Source organism: Hemiscyllium ocellatum, chromosome 7 (assembly GCF_020745735.1).
Source record: "Hemiscyllium ocellatum isolate sHemOce1 chromosome 7, sHemOce1.pat.X.cur, whole genome shotgun sequence".
NCBI lineage: Eukaryota > Metazoa > Chordata > Chondrichthyes > Orectolobiformes > Hemiscylliidae > Hemiscyllium > Hemiscyllium ocellatum.
The window spans coordinates 114,244,201-114,267,031 of NC_083407.1; the positions used below are offsets into that span (position 1 = coordinate 114,244,201).

General features: G+C 41.6%; 1 protein-coding gene across 1 annotated transcript in view; it reads right to left on the minus strand.

Annotated features, from left to right (window-relative positions):
• Window positions 1-5,990: 5,990 nt before the first annotated feature.
• Window positions 5,991-22,831, minus strand: part of senp2 (SUMO specific peptidase 2) — a 138,626-nt gene continuing 121,785 nt past the window's right edge. Inside the window, exons 15-17 of the mRNA XM_060827688.1 lie at window positions 10,757-10,841; window positions 8,849-8,944; window positions 5,991-6,686 (exon numbers count right to left, since the gene is read on the minus strand). Coding sequence (XP_060683671.1) covers window positions 6,624-6,686; window positions 8,849-8,944; window positions 10,757-10,841 — 244 coding nt within the window. The 3' untranslated portion in view covers window positions 5,991-6,623. The remainder of the gene's footprint in view (window positions 6,687-8,848; window positions 8,945-10,756; window positions 10,842-22,831) is intronic.

Below are 22,831 nucleotides of genomic sequence, written 5' to 3' on the forward strand. Positions count from 1 at the left end.
CCATTGCTGTAGAAATGGGCACTAATCGCTCTTCCTGAGAAGGACGATTACTGCAGCCCTGGCTATTAGCACACTATATTGAGTCCATATTAAGCTGTTAGCATTTCTATAAAAGGTGTTGGCTGGACCCAGACACTTTGATGGGCAGTGTACGTTACTCACATGTTGTCTCTCCCCCACCCGCCTTAAACTAATCAACTGGGTTGTGAGTGCACTGTGCTGGCATTCTGGTGGCCCCAGGGAATGTCTGTATTTGCTCTGCTGTCTCTCTCCATATTGTGGTCTGGCGGCCATTTTGTGTGTCAAGTAAACAACTGATGGCTCTTATGTGTCTGTGTGCCTAGTGTCACTCTGCCCTGTGTCATCTCCCACTTCAATTTCATTTTCATTTAGTGAAAACATCTAAATTAGAACACTGGATTTACATTCATTTACAATTACACTTACAAAAATTACTGTAAATAAATACATATCATTTACAGTCATGTATACTCTTACAAGAAAAGTACAATGAAAATTGTTATAAGACTCCTTGCCATGGCACCTATATTAATTACATAAATTAGGAACAGATATTCTCAGGGAAATACATGACATAGGGAGCACTTGTTGCGAGTGCTGGATAGGTTTGTCCCACTGAGCCAAGTGGTAGGGTGGAGGAACATTGGATGACAAGACCCTAGTTCTCTGTGGGAAGCTAGAGAAGTGATTGCTGGGCCTCTTGCTGAGATATTTGTATCATAGATAGTCACAGGTGAGGTGCCGGAAGACTGGAGGTTGGCTAACGTGGTGCTACTGTTTAAAAAGGACAAGCCAGGGAACTATAGACTGGGGAGCCTGATGTCAGTGGTGGGCAAGTTGTTGGAAGGAATTCTGAGAGACAGGATGTACATGTATTTGGAAAGGCAAGGACTGATTAGGGATAGTCAACATGGCTTTGGGTGTGGGAAATTATGTCTCACAAACTTGATTGAGTTTTTTTGAAGAAGTAACAAAAAGGATTGAGGAGGACAGAGTGATAGATGTGATCTATATGAACTTCAGCAAGGTGTTCGACAAGGTTCCCCATGGGAGACTGGTTAGCAAGGTTAGATCTCACAGAATACAGGGAGAACTAGCCACTTGGATACAGAACTGGCTCAAAGATAGAAGACAGACGGTGGTGGTGGAGGGTTGTTTTTCAGACTGGAGGCCTATGACCAGTGGAGTGCCACAAGGATCGGTGCTGGGTCCTCTACTTTTTGTCATTTACATAAATGATTTGGATGCGAGCATCAAAGGTATAATTAGTAAGTTTGCAGATGACACCATAATTGGAAGTGTAGTGGACAGCGAAGGTTACCTCAGATTACAACGGGATCTTGACCAGATGGGTCTATGGGCTGAGAAGTGGCAGATGGAGTTTAATTCAGATAAATGCGAGGTGCTGCATTTTGGGAAAGCAAATCTTAGCAGGACTTATACACTTCATGGGAAGATCCTAGGGAGTGTTGCTGAACAAAGAGACCTTGGAGTGCAGGTTCATAGCTCCTTGAAAGTGGAGTTGCAGGTAGATAGGATCGTGAAGGCGGCATTTGGTATGCTTTCTTTGACTGGTCAGAGTACTGAGTACAGGAGTTGGGAGGTCATGTTGCGGCTGTACAGGACCTTGGTTAGGCCACTGTTGGAAGAATGCATGCAATTCTGGTCTCCCTCCTATCGGAAAGATGTTGTGAAACCTGAAAGCGTTCAGAAAAGATTTACAAGAAAGTTGCCAGGGTTGGAGGATTTGAGCTACAGGGAGAGGCTGAACAGACTGGGGCTGTTTTCCCTGGAGCGTCAGAGGCTGAGGGGTGACTTTATAGAGGTTTACAAAATTATGAGGACATAGATAGGATAAATAGACAACGTATTTTCCCTGGGGTCGGCGAGTCAGAACTAGAGGGCATAGGTTTAGGGTGAGAGGGGAAAGATATAAAAGGAACCTAAGGGGCAACATTTTCATGCTGAAGGTGGTATGTTGTATGGAATTAGCTTCTGGATTAGTGATGCTAGAAGTGCACAGCAGTTCAGGCAGCATCCGAGGAGCAGTATGGAATGAGTTGCCAGAGGAAGTGGTGGAGGCTAGTACAATTGCAACATTTAAAAGGCATTTGAATGGTTATATGAATAGGCAGGGTTGGAGGGATATGGGCCAGATGCTGGCAGGTGGGACTAGTTTGGGTTGGGATATCTGGTTGGCATGGACGGGTTGGACCGAAGGATCTGTTTCCATGCTGTACATCTCTATGACTCTAAATATGGAACATCTAGTCAAGAGGAAGAAGGAAGCTTACTTCAGGTTGAGGAAGCAAGGATCAGACAGGGTTCTAAAGGGTTACAAGGTAGCCAGGTAGGAACTGAAGAATGAAATTAAGAGAGCTAGAAGGAGGCTTGTAAACTCCTTGAGAGGTAGGATTAAGGTAAACCCCAAGGCATTCTACACCTAAGTGAGGAACAAGAGAATGGCAACAGAGAGGGGAGGGCCAGTCGAGGATAGTGGAGTCAGAGGAGGTCCTTAATGAATACTTTACTTCAGTATTCACTAGTGAGGGAGGGGAACCTTGTTGTTTATAAGGACAGTGTGAAACAGGCTGATATGCTTGAACAGGTTGATGATGAGGAGGAGGATGTACTGGAAATTTTGAAAAACTTGAGAAGAGATATGTCCCCTGGACCAGACAGGATACACCCAAGATTACTATGAGAAGTAAGGGAAGAGATTGCTGCACCTTTGGCTATGATATCTGCATTCTCCCTGTCCATAGGAGTAATTGGACAGTGGCAAAAGTTATTCCCTTGTTCAAGAGAGGGAATAGGGATAACCCTGGGAATTACAGCCTAGTTAGTCTTAGATCTGGTGGTCAAATTATTGCAGAGATTCTGAGACGTGATTTATAACTTTTTGAAAAACTATAATTTGATGAGAGATAGTCAGTATGGCTTTGTGAGGGGCAGGTCATGCCTCGCAAGCCTTACTGAATTCTTTGAGGATATGACAAAACATTTGGTGAAAGTAGAGCAGTGGATGTGGTGTACATTGATTTTAGCAAGGCTTTTGATAAGGTTCCCCGTAGTAGGCTCATTCAGAAAGTAAAGATGCATGGAATATGACTGACTGGATACAGAATTGGCTGGCACATAGAAGACAGAGGGCGGGAGGAGATGGAAAGTATTTAGCCTGGGGTTCAGTGGCGTTCTGCAGGGATCTGTTCTTTATGATTTTTATAAATAACTGGAGTGAGGAAGTGGAAGGGTGGGTTAGTAGGTTTGCCGATAACACGAAGGTTGGCAGAGTTGTGGATAGTGTGGAGGGCTATTGTAGGTTGCAACAGGACATTGACAGGATGCAGAACTGGTCTGAGAAGTGACAGATAGAGTTTAACCTGGATAAGTGTGAAGTGATTCACTTTGGAAGTTTGAATTTGAATGCAGATTACAGGGTTAAAGGCAGGATTCTTGGCAATGCGGAGGAACTTGGGGTCCTCATCCGTAGAACTATCAAAGTTGTTATGCGAATTGATAGGGTTATTAAGACGACATATGGTGTGTTGGCTTTCATTAGCAGGGGGATTGAGCTTAAAGAGCTGCAAGGTTATGCTGCAGCTCTATAAAGCCCTGGTTAGACCACACTTGGAATATTGTGTTCAGTTCTGGTCGCCTCATTATAGGAAGGATGTGGAAGCTTTAGAGAGCGTGCAGAGGAGATTTACCAGGATGCTGCCTGGACTGGAGGGCATGTCTTATGAAGAAAGGTTGAGGGAGCAAAGGCCTTTCTCATTGAAGAGAAGAAGGATGAGAGGTGACTTGATAGAGGTGTATAAAGTGGTGACAGGCATAGATAGAGTAGATAGCCAGAGACTTTTCCTCAGGGTGGAAATGGCTATCATGAGGATGCATAATTGAAGATAATTGGAGGAAAATTTAGGGGAAATGTCAGAGGTAGGGTACGTGGAATGCACTGCCAGCAGTGGTTGTAGAGTCAGATACATTAGAGACATTTAAGTGACTCTTGGATAGGCACATGGACGATAGTAAAATGTAGGGTATGTGAGGATAAAAAGTCAGCACAACATGGAGGGCGAAGGTCCTGTACTGTTCTATGTTCTAAGTCATAAATAAATGAATAAGTAACAATAAAAATAAATTTAAGACAAATGTTCATCAAAGTCCACTTAAAGGCTCCTGGTCTTGGAGGAAGCTAATCAAGAGACAATACACACAGCCGGAATGAGATCATCAATCTGTGACAAGAACGCCAGGCTGGGACAAAACTGAAATGCCATGACCCCCAAAAGAAACTGTCACCAAGATGCGACCTATACCTGGACGAGAACACTGGGCCGGACGTGTTTGATGAAGATTAAGCTAGACCGCCGATGAGACCTCCGCATCAGGATAAAACCACTGCATCAGCAGACCGCTCCGCAGGGCCAAGACCACCACACCGATGAAGACTGCTACTCCGGACCACAAGAAACCAACCTCGTCGCTGGATCAGGAAATGTACTCAGCTGAAGCTGTTAAATGAAGTTAAGATGAATTTTGATATTAACTATGCTCATTGGAAACATTAAAAACAGAGAAAGAGAAAGGAAAATTGTAAAAGTGAATGGAGGAGGTAAGTTACAGGCTCCTGGGCTGAGGAGCCTGCACTTTGCGCTGCTACTCCGCTGCCGCCATTTTGTGCTATGGGAACATATATGAGGTTCCTGAAGCTCCAGTAAATGCATCTGTAATGAAAACAAAAAGCACAATTTTGGATGACCCTGCATTGTGGATGGATCGATTTAGTTGAACTAAAAGTATTGTTACTCTTGCTGGTGTCAGTGGTAGTACCAAGAATTCCATGCACTTAAGACCTTCTTTCAGTTTTTATAACCTCCTGGCCCTTGTGGTGAATCATTGAGGCGGGATGCTGTTGACTTGGACTCCCATTCTAATTGGAGAAACCGCCTGATCCTCTTGAATTGGAACTCAAAGCCAGGCACATTCCACTTTACCATTGCCTTTTTTCCTGGTCCAGGAAACCAACAGTCAGAAGCTACAAAAGATCTTATCGGATAGTGTAAATCGCACCGATACTACACTTGATTGATAAAGTACTTGCTAATGCCTCCGCTGACGTCAAACTCATTTAGGTCCTGTGTTAAATGATAATACCTGTATATTCAACTATGGAGAACTATTGTGAACGCCCAGACAGCCAGGCGCATAGCAATGAGGAAACCCTTCCAAACAATAAACTTTTAAATTACAAGATCGGAAACTGCTGAACCCAGGATGTCTACCCATTGTTCAGCACAGCAGGAGCTGGACAGGTATCTCGGGGCAGCCAATAGAGACACTAATCCCTTCACAGACAGGTGAACCGACCAATAAGAGAACCGAACGAGGGGAACCTGACCGGGAACTCGAGGAAGCGCGAAGTATAACTGCTCCAGGTCCGTAGAGGAAGACAGAACGCCTTCTCCAACGAATTGCATGCTTTTGAATTCGTTGTATAGTTTGCCAGTCTTGATTCTGTAATAAACGGTGTTTTTGCTCCAAACTCTAGCCGGTGTGATCTCTCCTTCCAAAGAACACGTGGAGACGAGGCCCTACGGGTCCGTCCCAACAATCTCCACAAGAATTACATACTTTATTGGACTTTCATTCCATCATTCTGTGGACCACTGTTGTAGTTTTTCTGAAGAGTGAGAAATAACTTCAACAAGTTGCTGGGATTGGATGGTCTCTACAGAGAGGTTCTTGACAGAGATTTGTAAAAGGGAACTAATTTAGCTAATGCAAACAATCCAACAAGCAGGTGAAGCACCATGGTTCTTCTACATTTACACACACACACAGCAAGCAGTTCCTTACAGTATCACTGCTGTATTACTGCCCTTAGGTCACTTGGTGAATCATTAACTTGATATTTCAAAGTCAATAAACAAGGTGAGAATGTGAAAACCAAATAAATTTTATTAAATGTGATAAGTCATAAATATAGATTTGAACACACTTAACATTAGAAGAGTGGACAGTATCCAAAGGAATTATCAATCCATTCATTTCCACTGGATGTGGCTGTAGTAGAAGAAAGAATGTATTGTCAACAACACCAGTCAATCTTAGTGAAAAGACTAACACACACTCCCATTACCCCAGCAAAGTCTTTCTTGTTCTGTATTAAGTGGCAGGTATTACAACTTACACAGAGTTTTGGAAGTGCAAGACGACAAGAAAGATTCCTACTGCTTTCCTGAAGATCTTATTGCTGTTAGGTTTGTTGTTGAAATACACATATTTAAATACATTACTGAACAGCACCTTTTTTGCCACAAGTCAGCTTTGGTTTTTCAAAGAAGGATGATTGAACTGGACGTTCTGTTTATTCCTAGTTACCTTACTCTTGTTATCTGCCATAGTATAATCAAATACTCGCAAGCTTGATGAAGGGTGAGTGATCACCGTTGCAAACAGCATCTGGTGCAATCCTCATTCAAAAACCTAGAGGCAGGTTCAGGCTTCAGCAAGAATCCAGCATTTAGCACATTTCCATCCATTAAAAGGCCTGAAGCCACCTTTTCTTTCGCATTGACTTGACCAACAGCTGGACATCACAGCATTCTTTTGTGCAGAATCTCCCAAACCATTTTCATTCTAAAGTAAGGAATGTCATGCTGGAAGAAACCAAAACACAATAAACTTTAATTTACTACTTGAAATTATACCCAATGGTGTCTCAGAGATTATACTGCAGATTGTCACCAAGGAAAATAAAAATCACATTTAATTCAACCCATGTTATGCATTATGCTATACAGACAATACACTTAATTTGTAACTTCAAATTGCTCTTTCTAGCACAGACATATTCGTTCCCATCAGTACTGTATCCATGTTATATACAGTGACAGATTTGTCCGCAGCAGGACTGTATCCCAGTGTCATATAGTGACAGACCTGTTCACATCATTACGGTACATTAGTATTGTACAGAAGTCATGCTGGTGTGGACAGTTCTGTAACTGTATAAGATGGGAGCACAGTACTGGTAGAGACAGTTTATCATAGTATAACATGCTGTACAGTACTGGTGGATATGTCTATCCTAATGCTGTGATACAGAAGTGGAGACATGCCTGTCACTGTAAATACTTGGGTGTAGTATCAGACACATCCACCAGTACTATGTGACACGCAGGTACAGTAATAGTGTACTGTTAAACTATTAATAGTGTACAGTAGTAAACTGTACAACATTGGATGGGGGACAGGTCTGTCACTGTACAATACTGTGGGACAGTACTGGTGTGGACTGCTTGGTCACTGTATAACATTGGGTACAGTATTGGTGGGAGCAACATCAGAAAAAGAATTACACTTTGAATGTTGACCTACCTTATATGTTTCAGTTACTGAATGACCATATATACCTTTCCAATATTTTTGGTTTCCACATTCTATTCTGTTACCATGATATGAAGGATCGGGTGGACTGGGGTGGACAAAGTTAAAAATCACAAAACACCAGATTATAGTCCAGCAGGTTTTTTTCAGTTGCAGGACACTGTAATCTTTTGCGATAAATTCTGTGTCTTACGATCCTGCTTCCACAGCTACTTGATGAAGGAGCAGCGCTCAGAAAGCTCGTGCTTCCAAATATAACTGTTGGTCTATAGCCTGGTGTTGTGTGATTTTAAAATATTTTGCAAAGAATACCTAATTGGCCACACTTCACACACATCTGCTTTGGTGTTTTTTTACTTACATCTCTTATTTCTCTCTCTCTAACTACTACACATCTTTTAATTGCTTCTCTATCTGTGTCACCAATAGTGCAGGTTCTGGCTATTAATCAGTCTATTCTTTTTCCTTGTTTGCTTTTTAATTATTATTTTAACTATTCTTCCAACCTGAGCCCTCCTTTTACTGTTCTACAACACAACACCTGCTGATGTAGGTTGGACCTAGTGCCAATTTTAACAACTTATTTAGTGTTGCATTTTACAAGCAAGCACTTTCTAACCCAATCAATTTCAGGGTCAATCTACTTATAAGGCTTTAATTGAATGTGCAGTTAACATCCAACATCTATATCAAATAAAAACACAATAAATTATGAAAGCTTTACTAATTTGAAGTTCCTTGTGACAATCCCATTAATCCTTTTGACAAGGACCCTCTTCCCAACCTGACTCAGGTGGAGGCCATTTGAACTGTGCAGTTTTTTCCAACACTCAATAATTGGTACCGGTGTACAGCGCACCCCCCCTTTTCCCCCACAATGCTTCTTCAACCTCAATGTGCACATCCCCAAGGCAGTTTGTCAATGGCTCAGGTAATAATCCAGAGACTTCAATCTGAGATCCTATTCTTTTATACATCTTACCCAAGTGACCAGTATTCAAATGTCTGTCTGGGCATACTGAATCCAGTTATTGGTTTTTCACCTCCAGTATTCAAATCTGGCACAGACAATTGAGATGCCAATCTTTTCTGCCTGCTGACTCCTTGTAGGAAATGGGTTCTCATCGTCTTACTCACATTGAAAACAATATAGTTCATGGCAAATGCCCACAATTTAGTGCTAGTTTGGACTAACTGCCAGTCTCACTCATTAAGACCATAGACTTGTTGGTGTGAGAAATGAAAAATGTCTTGTCGAGTGCAACGGAGGACTACATTTAACTTTGGGTGTTTGATCTTGTAAATGTCGGGAGTTATATCATTCAGACTTAGGCACAGATAATCCAAAGTGGGAAATATCCAGTTTTAAAACGAGTTATCTTGATTAATTGAAAACCTAATCTTTCAAAACGTAACACAAATAATCTCCTACCTGGGTGAAGGTAATCTGCTCATCCCTTGCAATATAATCAGCATATTTACATACAAATACCCCACAATCACTTCCATTCATTTGCTGTGGAACTTCCTATCAGAATAGAAAGAAACCAAAAATGAGTTTTACTTCAATGTGGTCTCAAAGTACATTTCTTAATTTTAATTTTTTGATAGGCTTAGTTTATTTCATTTCAGGTGAACAGCACATTCATTTTTCATTCACCTCTACCATGACAATAAATCGGAATTATGCCAGACTTCTGTCTCATCAGCACCTAAAACATAGCTTCTGTTTATTGTTCAGTGATCTTCTAATTTCAGGACTTAAAGGCTTGTATATTAATGGTTGTCACTATTACCTATGAATAGGAACTTTGTGATGCTATTATAGCAAAGCACTATAGGAGAGCATTTCAAGAGACAAGCAGTATGGGGTGAATTTCAACTGGCATTCCAGCCTTTGTAGAAATAACTTTTATATTGATGTTTATAAAAGTCATTGCAGACAAAAATCAGGCAGTTTCTCTAATGGTTAAGCCATCCAATACAGAGGAACCTCGATTATCCGGCATCCGATTATCCGAACGTTGGTTGATCCGGCAAGATCAAAGGTCCCGATGCTCAGCTAAATTATGTTATCCGGAATTTGATTAACCGATCGAAATACTCCCAGCCTGTGTCCTTCGGATAATCAAGGTTCCTCAGTAGCTTGCACAAGTTGAAAATCTACCCGTATCTCTTTTCAAAGTGCGAAGAGATAACAAGAGTGTGAAATGCTGCAATAGACAGAATCTGTTTGCATTGATAAAGGCGGCCATGAGGTCTGCAACTGAAGTGATTGCCTACATTTTCTCTTCATTTGTTCTGTGTTTTCAACATTTTTATTTCCAAATGCAGTTTTGCACACAGACAAAAACCTTCTTCTGAAAAAGGATTACTGGACTTGAAATGTTAACTCTGTCTTCTCTGCACAGATGTTGCCAGACCTGCTGAGTTTTTCCAGCAATTTGTTTTCGTTTGATTCAGATCTCCAGCATCCACAGTACTTTGCTTCATTTTATATACAGGCAATCTACTTAACTACAGTAAGTGTTTTACTGGTTTTAACTGCTGTAGACTCAGGAAACTTGACATTCCTGTGATTGATTCAGCAAGAAGGCAACGTAATGGTAATGTCACTGACATGGGTTCAAACGCCACCACAGCAGCTGCTGGAATTCAAATTCAATTCATAACAATCTGGAATTAATAACATTAATTATGAGTAAAAAGTCTTAAGTTATTTTTAATCATGACCATAAACTGCTGTTGATTGTCCTTCAAGAAAGAAAATCTACTATCCTTACCTGATCTGGCCCACATGTGACTCCAGACTCACAGCAATGTAGTTGACTTTTAGCAGCCCTCTGACATGGCCGAACAAGCCTCTCAATTAGACTAAACGTTTGAAGAAAGATTGCAGCAGTGGCTCATCATTAGCTCATCAACAGTTATCAGGGGCAGCAACCACATCCCGTGAAAGAATAAAAACCACCACAATCTCAGGGTAGAACCAAAAAGGTAATACAAAAGAAAACCCTTCTCAATTATTTTAAATATGACCGTGGGTCATTTCAAAATTCATGTTACATGGAAATCATCAGAAGTTTTTCAGACATCAGGTAGTTTCCAGTACGAGCAAAATGGCCACTCTTTATGTGCCAGGAAAGAGTGAATCCTTGCACCCAATGGAACGTTCATTCTTCTCCTAACCAAACATGCAGAGAAAATACTGGGTACTACTCTGAGTGATAAATCAGCGCTGAGAATAAAACCTGGGATCTGGCATCCTTGTTTTGGAAATAACTAAGTTAAACTTTAAGCAGTCTGGTGAAATATAACAATATCAAACACTTATACTTACATGAGATCTCATGCTGCGGAGAACCCACTTGGAGGAATCCAAATGTCGGCCTTTCTTATTTTTGCTTTCTTCCTGTAAGTATCGCCTAAAATCAAACATGACAAGTCAGAATCTGCAAATTTTAAAATATCAGCACTTTGCGTCATCTCCTGACATGTCAAAGTTGTAACATGATCACGTTATGGAATCTTTCTAAACAGGCAGAGTGACCAAAGGTGACCAACAGCAGACTCTAAGACTCTTCACCTCAGTTGTGCAGTGGACAGTCAAGATGCATTTCTCTGTTTTCTCTGAAATCATTCCTCTCCTATTGCCCTTCCTGTTGATGCTTTCCCCATCTTCTTCAGGTTCTGAATGTGCTTGAACATCAATCAGCAGTACTCGTTCCAAATGGTCAAGACTGCAATGTTATTTGACCTGCAGGCATTACCAGTGTACCATAGCATTGTTGCAGTATAGAGAGGCCATTCAGCCCATGATGTCTGTGGCTATAAAGATAAACAAACTAGCCATCTATTCTAATCCATTTTCCAGAGCCTTGCAGGTTTCAGTGCTTTTTGTGCAGGTCCCAGTTCATTTTAAGGGTTTCTATCTCCAGCAGCAAACTGGACAGAAAATTCCAGGCATCAAGTGTACCTTCAGGTGTAAAACTTTTCCCACATATCCTCTCTACTCAACCAATCAACTTAAATCTGAGCCCCCTATGTGATCTTTATCCATCCCCTCAATTTTGTACACCTCAAGTAAGTCATCCCTCACCCTCCTCTGTCCTAAGGAAAAGAACACTAAGTTATCCAATCTTTTCTCATCTGGACTCTCACCAGAGCAATCTTCTCTTTCCTCTAGTGTGGTGGCTAGAACAGTACATAAGATTCCAGCTGTGGCCTAAAACAGCATTTTATACAATTCCAGCATTGCACCTCCATTTTTGTTACTATATGTTATCCAAAAAAGGAAAGCATATGCTTTCTTCAAACTTTTATCCAACTGTCCCTGCCACCTTCAAGGATCTGTGGACATGCACACCCAGGATCTCTTTATTCCTCTTAAACTCAAAATGTATATTTTCCCAAGATTTGGAGATGCTGGTGTTGGACTGGCTGGACAAAGTTAAAAATCACACACCAGGTTATAGTCCAACAGGTTTATTTGGAAGCACTAGCTTTTTGGAATAAGTGTCTTATGATCTTATATTCCAAATCACCTGATGAAGGAGCAGCGTTCCGAAAGCTAGTGCTTTCAAATAAACCTGTTGGACTATAACCTGGTGTGTGATTTTTAACTTTGTATATTTTGTATCTTCTTGCTTTTCTTTCTGTCCCCAAATGCATTATCTCTCACTTCACAAGACCGATTTGCTACTTTTCCACTCACTCAACAAAACTGTCAATATCATTCTGGGGTCAACGCCATCCCGACCATTATCAATGACATGTCCAATTTTTATGTCATGTGCAAAATTACTTTCCTCCCACACTTAAGTTCAGATTCAGATTGGTAGAGCCCACTATTGGGACCTACATGTTCTGTTGGTACCAGTGAATCATATTGGATATCATCTTAGCTGAAAATGTGTTGCTGGAAAAGCGCAGCAGGTCAGGCAGTATCCAAAGAGCAGGAGAATCAACGTTTCGGGCATGAGCCCTTCTTCAGGAATGAGGAGTGTGCGCCAACCAGGCTAAGATGAAAGGTAGGGAAAAGGGACTTGGGGGAGGGGTGTTGGAGATGTGATAGGTGGAAGGAGGTCAAGGTGAGGGTGATAGGCCGGAGTGGGGGTGGGGGCGGAGAGGTCAGGAAGAAGATTGCAGGTTAGGAGGGCGGTATCATCTTAATAAAGAACAAACCAGAGAATTTTCCCTCATGCCTGAAATTAGCAATATAGATTTGCACACATCAGCAACAAACCTGATGCCAGCTTCTGGTCCCTGATGCAACGTTTTTTTTTATCCTGAGGCAGCCAACAGCAGTGCTGAATGCCTTTTGGGGACAAAAAACACTGGTTTACAGTTTAAAAAAATATTAAGGATTAATAAACATTGTGATTTACGATCTAGAACCTCAGGCTAGTATTTTGAGAGTATCTGTGCGAATCCCATCATCACAGAGAGAATTGTAAGGGATAGGATTTATGAACATCTGGATAGGAATAATGTGATCAAGGATAGTCAGCATGGTTTTGTGAAGGGCAGGTCGTGCCTCACAAACCTTATTGAGTTCTTTGAGAAGGTGACCAAGGAAGTGGACGAGGGTAAAGCAGTAGATGTGGTGTATATGGATTTTAGCAAGGCGTTCGATAAGGTACCCCATGGCAGGCTAATGCAAAAACTACGGAGGTATGGCATTGAGGGTGTATTAGAGGTTTGGATTAGGAATTGGCTGGCTGGAAGGAGACAGAGGGTAGTAGTTGATGGTATAGGTTCATCTTGGAGTGCAGTTACTAGCGGTGTTCCACAAGGATCTGTTTTGGGACCATTACTGTTTGTCATTTTTATAAATGACCTGGAGGAGGGGCTTGATGGCTGGGTGAGCAAGTTTGCGGATGACACGAAAGTCGGTGGAGTTGTGGACAGCGAAGAAGGATGTGGCAGGTTACAGCGGGATATAGATAAGTTACAGAGCTAGGCGGAAAGGTGGCAAATGGAGTTCAATGTAGCTAAGTGTGAAGTCATTCACTTTGGTAGGAATAACAAGAAGATGGATTACTGGGCTAATGGTAGGCTACTTGGTAGTGTGGATGAGCAGAGGGATCTTGGTGTCCATGTACACAGATCTCTGAAAGTTGCCACCCAGATAAATAGTGCTGTGAAGGCGGCGTATGGTGTACTGGGCTTTATTGGTAGAGGAATTGAGTTCCGGAGTCCTGAGGTCATGTTGCAGTTGTATAAGACTCTGGTGCGGCCTCATCTGGAGTATTGTGTGCAGTTTTGGTCGCCATACTATAGGAAGGATGTGGAGGCATTGGAACGGGTGCAGAGGAGGTTTACCAGGATGTTGCCTGGCATGGTAAGAAGATCGTATGAGGAAAGGCTGAGGCACTTGGGGCTGTTCTCATTGGAGAAAACAAGGTTTAGGGGAGATTTGATAGAGGTGTACAAGATGATTAGGGGTTTAGATAGGGTTGACAGTGAGAATCTTTTTCCGCTAATGGAGTCAGCTGTTACTAGGGGACACAGCTTTAAATTAAGGGGTGCTGGGTATAGGACAGATGTTAGGGGTAGATTCTTTACTCAGCGGGTTGAGAGTTCATGGAATGCCCTGCCAGTAGCAGTGGTGGACTCTCCCTCTTTATGGTCATTTAAGCGGGCATTGGATAAGCATATGGAGGTTATTGGGCTAGTGTAGGTTAGGTAGGCTTTGGTCGGCGCAACATCGAGGGCCGAAGGGCCTGTACTGCGCTGTATTTTTCTATATTCTATGTTCTATGTTCACAGATAGTGAAAATTGAATTTAGTGCTGACCATGTAATCACACTCAACTATAACATCAAATATGGTTTACTGACATATTTTAATGTCATTTTAAAATCAACTATCCTTATTGAGAATGACCTATATGTGACTCCAGACAGCAACATGGTTGACTCTTACCTACCCGCTAGGCGATTAGGAATTGGCAATAAACGCTGAAAATGTGTTGCTGGAAAAGCGCAGCAGGTCAGGCAGCATCCAAGGAGCAGGAGAATCGACATTTCGGGCATGAGCCCTTCTTCAAGAATCCTGAAGAAGGGCTCATGCCCAAAACGTCGATTCTCCTGCTCTTTGGATGCTGCCTGACCTGCTGCACTTTTCCAGCAACACATTTTCAGCTCTGATCTCCAGCATCTGTAGTCCTCACTTTCTCCAATAAATGCTGGCCAAGCAATGCTCTCATTTTATGGAAAATAAAAAAATCTTCCAGATCCTGCAATAATGCATCAGAGGCCTATAATCTTCTTACCTTACACCCAATAGCAGTCCATATCCCACCATCCCGCCCATCATTATTCCTTGTGGTCTGCCATCGTCCTACCTCATCTCCAACAGCACTCCATGCATCTGCAATTGATTTATCCAACTGCCAACCTGCCATCTATCTTTTCAATCTGCAATCTACCTCTCCAAGGTTAAGGATCCTCTAAGAAGGTAGTTATCATAATAACGATAGAATTTCAGATGCAGTTTGAAGGAGAGCAGGGTCAAAGCAGGTCCTCAACTTAAACAAGGGCAATTACAGAGACACTAAGAGAAGAGTTGTCTAAAGTTGAATGGGAAAATAGACTAGGTGTAAGGACTGTCTTTATTTTGTTTCTAAAAACTGGGAACTAAAATGAGAAAGAACTGTTTTGTAAAACAGCCTTTGGAAGGGTGGCTGAGGTTTGAAAGCAAGAAGCCCTGACAGCCATTGCAGGCATTGTGTAAACAACTAAACAAAGGAACAAAGAACTGGGGATGCTTTAAGTCTGAAACAAAAACAGAAATTGCTGCATAAATCCAGCAAGTTTGGCAGCATCTGTAGAGGGAAAAAAAAGAGTTGACATTTCAGGTTCAGTAACCCTTCTTCAGAACTGACTGTAGCAAGGACAAGGCTGGTATACCAATATATGAGGAGGATGGGGGGAGGAGAGAGCAAACAACAGGTGAAGATGGAGCTGAGAGAGAGAGAGAGAATGGCAACGGGCAGACAGAGGAATGGATAATAGGGAGAAAGTAAAGCAGTTAGTGAGGAACATTCATGGGTGAAAATTGGTTGGCAATGATGAAAGCAAGGCAAAAGTGAGGACTGCAGATGCTGGAAATCAAAGTCTAGGTTAGAGTGGTGCTGGAAAAGCACAACAGGTCAGGCAGCATCCGAGGAGTAGTGATGACCAGGTCTGCTGTGTTGGAGTAGGGGAACAACTTGGTAAAAGGTGTTCAGGCCAAGAATTATTGAACGCAATACGGAGTCCTTAAGGTTGCAGGGTCCCCAAGCAGAAAACAAGATCCAGTTCTTCCAGCTTGTACTGAGTTTTACTGGACCACTGCAACAGACCCAAGTCAGAGATGCTGGCCAGGCGACATGGTGCTGTGTTGGAAGTGGCAGCCAACCAGAAGCTCAGACAGAATGTAGATGTTCCACTAAACAGTTGCTAGTCTGCGTTGTTTCCCCAGTGTAGAGGAAACTCCATTCTAAGCAGTAAATACAGTGGGCACAACTGGGTGAAGGTGTAGGTGCAGGTGAAGTGCTGTTTTACCTGAAAGCTGTTTCTGGGGCCTTGGATAATAAGGAGTGAGGAGGTAAACTGGAAGCTACTACACCTTCTGCAACTACATGGGAAGGTGCTGTGGGAGCATGAGTTGCAGGATCCCACAGCCAGACAAATATTTTTCTTCTCTCTTTTTAGTCTTCCACAGGGAGCATTCCCTCTGGGACATCTTGGTTTACTCCTGCTTCCCACACTCTTGAGGGGTGATGCTGGAATGATTTTGTATGAGCCCTGCTTTTGAATGGTTGAGGACTTTTGTTTTATTGGCATTCAGATGTAGCCTTAGGATTCACTAACAGAATTCCAAGTATGTCAATTACTGTGTTCTCATGTTGCACACAGAAGACATCTTACAAGCCATATCTGACTTGTTCAGGCTATTTAGCCTCTATATTAATGATTAATACTCTCTATATTTTGATTGATAGAATCTTTCAAGCCAACGTATCCAAATTTGCTAATGATACAAAACTAGGTAGGAATGTAAGATGTAAAGAAATACAAAGAGGCTGCAAAGACAAATAAACAGGTTAAGTGAACAGGTAACAATATGGTAGATGGTACTGTCCAGAAGTTATTCACTGTGGTAGTAAGAACATAAAGGTATAAACATATTTTTTAAAAAGTATGCATCCATTGTTTCCTACTCTTACTAGCCTTACCTTTCATTCTAACAGTAACATAATGTCTCTGAACTTTAGTTATCACACTTTTGAAAGCCTCCCACTTGTAAGTCATCCCTTGACTTGCAAACACTCTACTTCAATCAAGTTTTGGAAGTTCTTGTCTCATGCCATTAAAGTTTGCCTTACTTGGTAAGAATTTTAGCTTTTATGGAAGGCTTATCCTTTTCCATAGCTATTTTGAAACTAATAGAATGATGATCCCCAATCCCAAAATGTTTCCCTACTAACACTTCAGTCACTTGCCCTGCCTTAATTCCCAAGTTTTCCTTTTTCTCCAGTAGAAAAAAAATTCATATTGCTAAAGGAGAGAAATGGTTTGTGGGCCACTGAAAGGGAATTGGAATACAAGAATTAAGATGATCTGTGGCAGTTATACAGGGCTTTTGATTTTTACACAACTGAACTGTGTGCAATTTTGGTCTCCATTTTTAAGGAACGATTCACTTGAATTGGAGGAGATAAAGCTTTAGTTGACAAAATGAGACAGAATTTATTTACGCCCAAACAAATGAAAACTGAACTTAGAAGTCACTTGTGAGAATGGCATACAGGCTCACGATTTTCTATTTTACTGTGTTTACTGTTAAAGGAAGAAATAATGGGAGCGTGTCAGAAAGGTGCAGCAATAATCATTAGAAATTTTTCCATTAAAACTGGAAAAATCATGCAGAAAATTAATCTAGATGAGGACTTCATAGAATGTTTTCAGGAAAATTTCTTAGAACAGGAAGTTCTAGAGCTGACCAGAGAGCAGGTCATACTACACCTGCTATAGTACAACCAGGTAGAATTTTCGATGATGCTCCTTTAAGGAGGTTATTCGGTCCTTGGTTTTTTTGACCCCCTGAGAGGTGCCAAAATTTCTGAACTGGCTACTCCAGCTAGTTCTCCCAGTTCAGGGTTTTTTTTTTCTAGTTTTAGCTGGGGACCAAAAGAAACAGCTCCATGTGTTCCTCTCTCTCTCTCTCTCCTGCAAGAACCTGTGTTTCAATTTATCTTTTTGCCTAGGGATGTGTTTATGGGTGGTTGCAGGAAACCAGAACAGCTTTGTTTTTGTGTCGGTTGGGTTTTCAAATAGTTAAGCTATTCTAAATTCAGTTTTCTGTTGTTTGTGTGTAAATAAATTCTGTTTTGTTTAAAATGAAGTGGTTTGACCAGAATCGTTGCTCCTGGAATGTTCACCTTACATCTGCTTAAAACAACTAGAAAAGTTATATACTCGGCTACCTTCTTAAAAAGTTTTGAGGGATTCTGGCCTGGTTCATAACAGATTAATAAATGATCCCATAGGGAAGATGCCCCTGGTTGCAGCAACCTTAACATGACTGAGTATTACATTCAGTTTCACAAAGAAGAGTATATCTAAAATATTTAAATGAAGGCGTTAAAAACTAAAATGGACTTGCAAATTAGAGATTAAATCACAGAATCCCTACAGTATGGAAACAGGCCATTTGGCCCAACACGTCCACACTGACACTGCAAACAGTATCCCATCCAGGCCCATTTCCCTACCTTATTACTTTAATTTCCCCTGACTAATATACCTAATTCATACATCCCTGAATGCTCTGGGCAATTTAGCATGGTCATACAGCCTTGGAGTCATAGAGATATACAGCATAGACACAAACCCTTCAGTCCAAGTCATACATGCCGACCGGATATCCCAACCTAATCTAGTCCCACTTGCCAGCACCCGGTCCATATCCCTCTAAACCCTTCCTATTCATATATCCATCCAGATGCCTTCTTCACTATCCCATGTCCCTGCGACTCTCAAGGAGCTATGAAGCTGCACTCCAAGGTCTCTTTGTACAGCAACACTCCCTAGAACACTTACCATTAAGTGTATAAATCCTGCTATGATTTGCTTTCCCAAAATGCAGCACCTCACATTTATTTAAATTAAACTCCACCTGCCACTCCTCAGTCCACTGGCCCAACCGATCAAGATCCCATTGTAATCTGAGGTAACCTTATTCACTGTCCACTACACCTCCAATTTTGGGGTCATCTGCAAACTTACTAACCATACCTCCTATGTTTACATCCAAATCATTTATATAAATGACAAAAAGTAGTGGACTCAGCACCATTCCTTGTGGCACTTCACTGGTCACAGGCCTCCAGTCTGAAAAACAACCCTCCACCACTACCCTCTGTCTTCTACCTTTGAGCTAGTTCTGTATCCAAATGGTTAGTTCTCCCTGTATTCCATGAGATCTAACCTTGCTAACTGGTCTCCCATGGGGAACCTTGTCAAACGCCTTACTGAAGTCCACTTTGATCACATCTACCACTCTGCCCTCATCAATCCTCTTAATTCCTCAAAAAACTCAATCTTAAGTTTGTGAGACATTATTTCCCACGCACAAAGCCATGTTGAATATTCCTGATCAGTCATTCCCTTTCCAAATAATGCGTAAATCCTGTCCCTTTGGATTCCCTCCAACAACTTGCCCACCACTGTCAGGCTCACTGGCCTATAGGAACATGGGTCTGGGATATCATAGTAATTACAGAAACATGGCTCAGGGATTGACAGGACTGGCAGCTTAATGTTCCACGATACAAATGCTACAGGAAGGATAGAAAGGGGGGCAAAAGAGGAGAGGGAGTGCCATTTTTGATAAGGGATAGCATTACAGGTACACTTGTCCTTACCACCCTTCTTAAAAGACGGTACCACATTAGCCAACCTCCAGTCTTCCGGGACCTCATCTGTGACTATCGATGATACAAATATCTCAGCAGGGGGCCCAACAATCACTTCTCTAGCTTTCCACAGAGTTCTAGGGTACACCTGATCAGGTCCTGGGGATTTATCCACCTTTAAGCATTTCAAGATATCCAGCACTTCCTCTTCTGTAATTTGAATATTTTTCAAGACGTCATCATCTATTTCCCCACATGCTATATCTTCCATGACTTTCTCCACAGTAAACACTGCTACAAAATACTCATTTAGTGTCTCCTGTGGCTCCACAGGAGCCTTGCTGCTCCTTGAGGGGCCCTATACTCTCCCTAAGTACCCTTTTGTCCTTAATATATTTGTAAAACTCTTTGGATTCTCCTTAATCCTAGTGTCAAAGCTATCTCATGTCCCCTTTTTGCTTTCCACATTTCCCTCTTAAGTATACTCCTATTGCCTTCATATTCTTCTAAGGATTCACTCCATCTCTTCTGTCTGTATTTGACATAAGCTTCCTTCTTTTTCTTTACCAAACCCTCAATTTCTCTGGTCATCCAGAATTCTCTACACTTACCAGCCTTCCCTTTCACCTTAACAGGAATACACTGTCGCTGGACTCTCGTTATCTTATTTCTGAACTCTTCCCATTTTCCAGCTGTCCCTTTACCTGTGAACATCTGCCCCCAATCAGCTTTTGAAAGTTCTTGCCTCATCCCATCAAGATTAGCTTCTTCCAATATAGAACTTCAACTTTTAGATCTGATCTATCCTTTTCCATCGCTATTTAAAACTAATAGAATTATGGTCGCTGGCCCCAAAGTGCTCCCCCACTGACACCTCAGTCACCTGCCCTGCCTTATTTCCCAAGAGTAGGTCAAGTTTTGCACCTTCTCTTGTAGATACATTCACATACTGAATCAGAAAACTTTCTTGTACACACTTAACAAATTCCTTTCCATCTAAATGCTTAACACTATGGCAGTCCCAGTCTATGTTTGGTAAATTAAAATCCCTTACCATAACCACCCTATTATTCTTACAAATAACTAAGATCTCCTTACAAATTTGTTTCTCAATTTCCCACTGACTATTAGCGGGTCTATAATACAATCCCAATAGGGTGATCATCCCTTTATTTCTCAGTTCCACCCAAATAACTTCCCTGGATTTCCAGGAATATCCTCCCTTAGTGTACCTGTAATGCTATCCCTTATCAAAAATGGCACTCCCTCTCCTCTTTTGCCCCCTTTTCTATCCTTCCTGTAGCATTTGTATCGTGGAACATTAAGCTGCCAGTCCTGTCAATCCCTGAGCCATGTTTCTGTAATTGCTATGATATCCCAGACCCATGTTCCTAAATGCACGATTTACCTGATCTGTATATCTTTGGACTGTGGGAGGAAACCCACGCAGACATGGGGAGAACGTGCAAACGCCATGCAGACAGTTGCCCGAGGCTGGAACCAAACCTGGGTCTCTGGAGCTGTGAGGCAGCAGCATTAAGGTATTTCTGAACAGAGATGCAGTGGCAGATATTTAAAGGGATACTTAAGATTGTACAGAATAGATACATTCTAACAAGTAAAATTCCAAGGATTGGTCAGTGTATTATTATAGGAAAAGTATAGACAATATCAAACTTAAAGAAAATATACATAATTACAAAAAAAATGGTTTTGGCAGGTCGGAATCACAGAATTCCTACAATGTGGAAGCAGGCTATTCGTCCCATTGAGTCCACACCGACCCTACAAAGAGCATCCCACACAGACCCATTTCCCTACCTTATCCCTGTAACCCTGCATTGCCACAGCTAATCCATCTAGCCTGCTCATCCTTGGACACTATGGGCAATTTAGCATGGCCAAACCTGCACATCTTTGGACTGCTGGAGGAAACCGACGCAGACATGTGAAGAATGTGTAAACTCCACACAGACAGTCACCACAGTCTAGAATCAAACCCGGGTTCCTAGCGCTCTGAGGCAGCAGTGGTAAGCACAGAGCCACCATGCTGCTCCAGAAGTCTGGATAGAATACGAAAATAAATTGTGGAATGACTAAAAGATTAATAAGGAGGAAAAAATTAGGTGATGCACCCAAAAATAAAAAGGCCCAATCTTCTGGGTCACCATTTCTAATTTGCATCTTTTAATGGTTAAATGCATAGATGACATATGTATGGGTCGTGGGTGTGGCTCAATAAGTCACACGCATTGAATAGAAATATGAGCACGTCAATTACAAATAAAGTTTATTCCGGACAAATGCAAAGTACTTCAAAAAGGAAGTAAAAATAGGCCACAAAATGCCAATGAATAGAATTGAAGAAACCAGGAAAGAAATTCAAAGAGAACTGGACTTCCTAATAATAGCACCAATAAAGGAAATGGAATTCGAAGTTTTATAGTTAACTCACACAACCACATGTATTCCTGAAACTACACAGTACACTAGTATAAACAAACTTGGAGTACTTTATGTCTAGTTTTGGACACCAAGACACAGCAGTGAAGAGTCACAGTACTGATTCCTATTGTTGAGTTCCTCTGTATTGTCTATTTATGTAATTATGCCACAGTCATTTTAAGAACATGGGAACAGGAGTAGGCCATTCAGCCCATCAAACCTGTTTCAATAAGATCATGGTTCATCTGTGGTCCAAGTCCACAGACCTGCCTTTGATCCATATCCTTATCTTTATGCTTCTGCTTAACAAAAATTTATCCATCTAAGATGTAAAATTAACTGTCTCGCATTCTTTGGCTTTGTGGAAGAGAGTTTCAAACATCTACCACATTTTGTGTGCAGGATTGCTTCCTAACATCTCTTCTGAATGGTCTAGCCCTAGTTTTTAGACTATGCGTCTGGTTCTCATGGCAGGAGTTTATCTTCATCTACCCAGTCTTTTCTTGTTAATATCTTGAAGACTTCAAATCAAGAGTCTGATCATGTAATATCATGATGACATCATCAGCAAGTCTACAGAGAAACAAGCTCAGTCCAACTTGCTACCTTGGAGTGTGAACATCTCCTTCACAAACCTTCTCCTGTTAAACATTTCATCTCCTATGCTTTTTGAAAACCAACACTGAAGTCTGAGAGATAAAGTTCCTGGTGCCCTCTGAAACAGCTCAGTAAACCATCCAGTTGTAACAATTGCTGCAAAGTCTGACAAAAGAAATAAAACTGGATGGACCAGCTAGCATTGGCCAAGGGACCAGAAATGATGGGAAAAAAAATGCCAAAAAACAGCTCTGTCAATCCCTCATGTCCTCTTTACTAACATCTAGGGGATAATGCCAAAATTGAACAACCATCTGATTCCAATCATACATTGCAAAAAAATCTCAGACAAAACTATCACCATATCCTGGGGTATGTCTTGTCCCACCAGCTGAATAGGCCAATCAGAGGTGGCACAGTAGTGCACAGGGGATGTTGCCCTGTGTCCTCAAAATAGACAGTAAGACA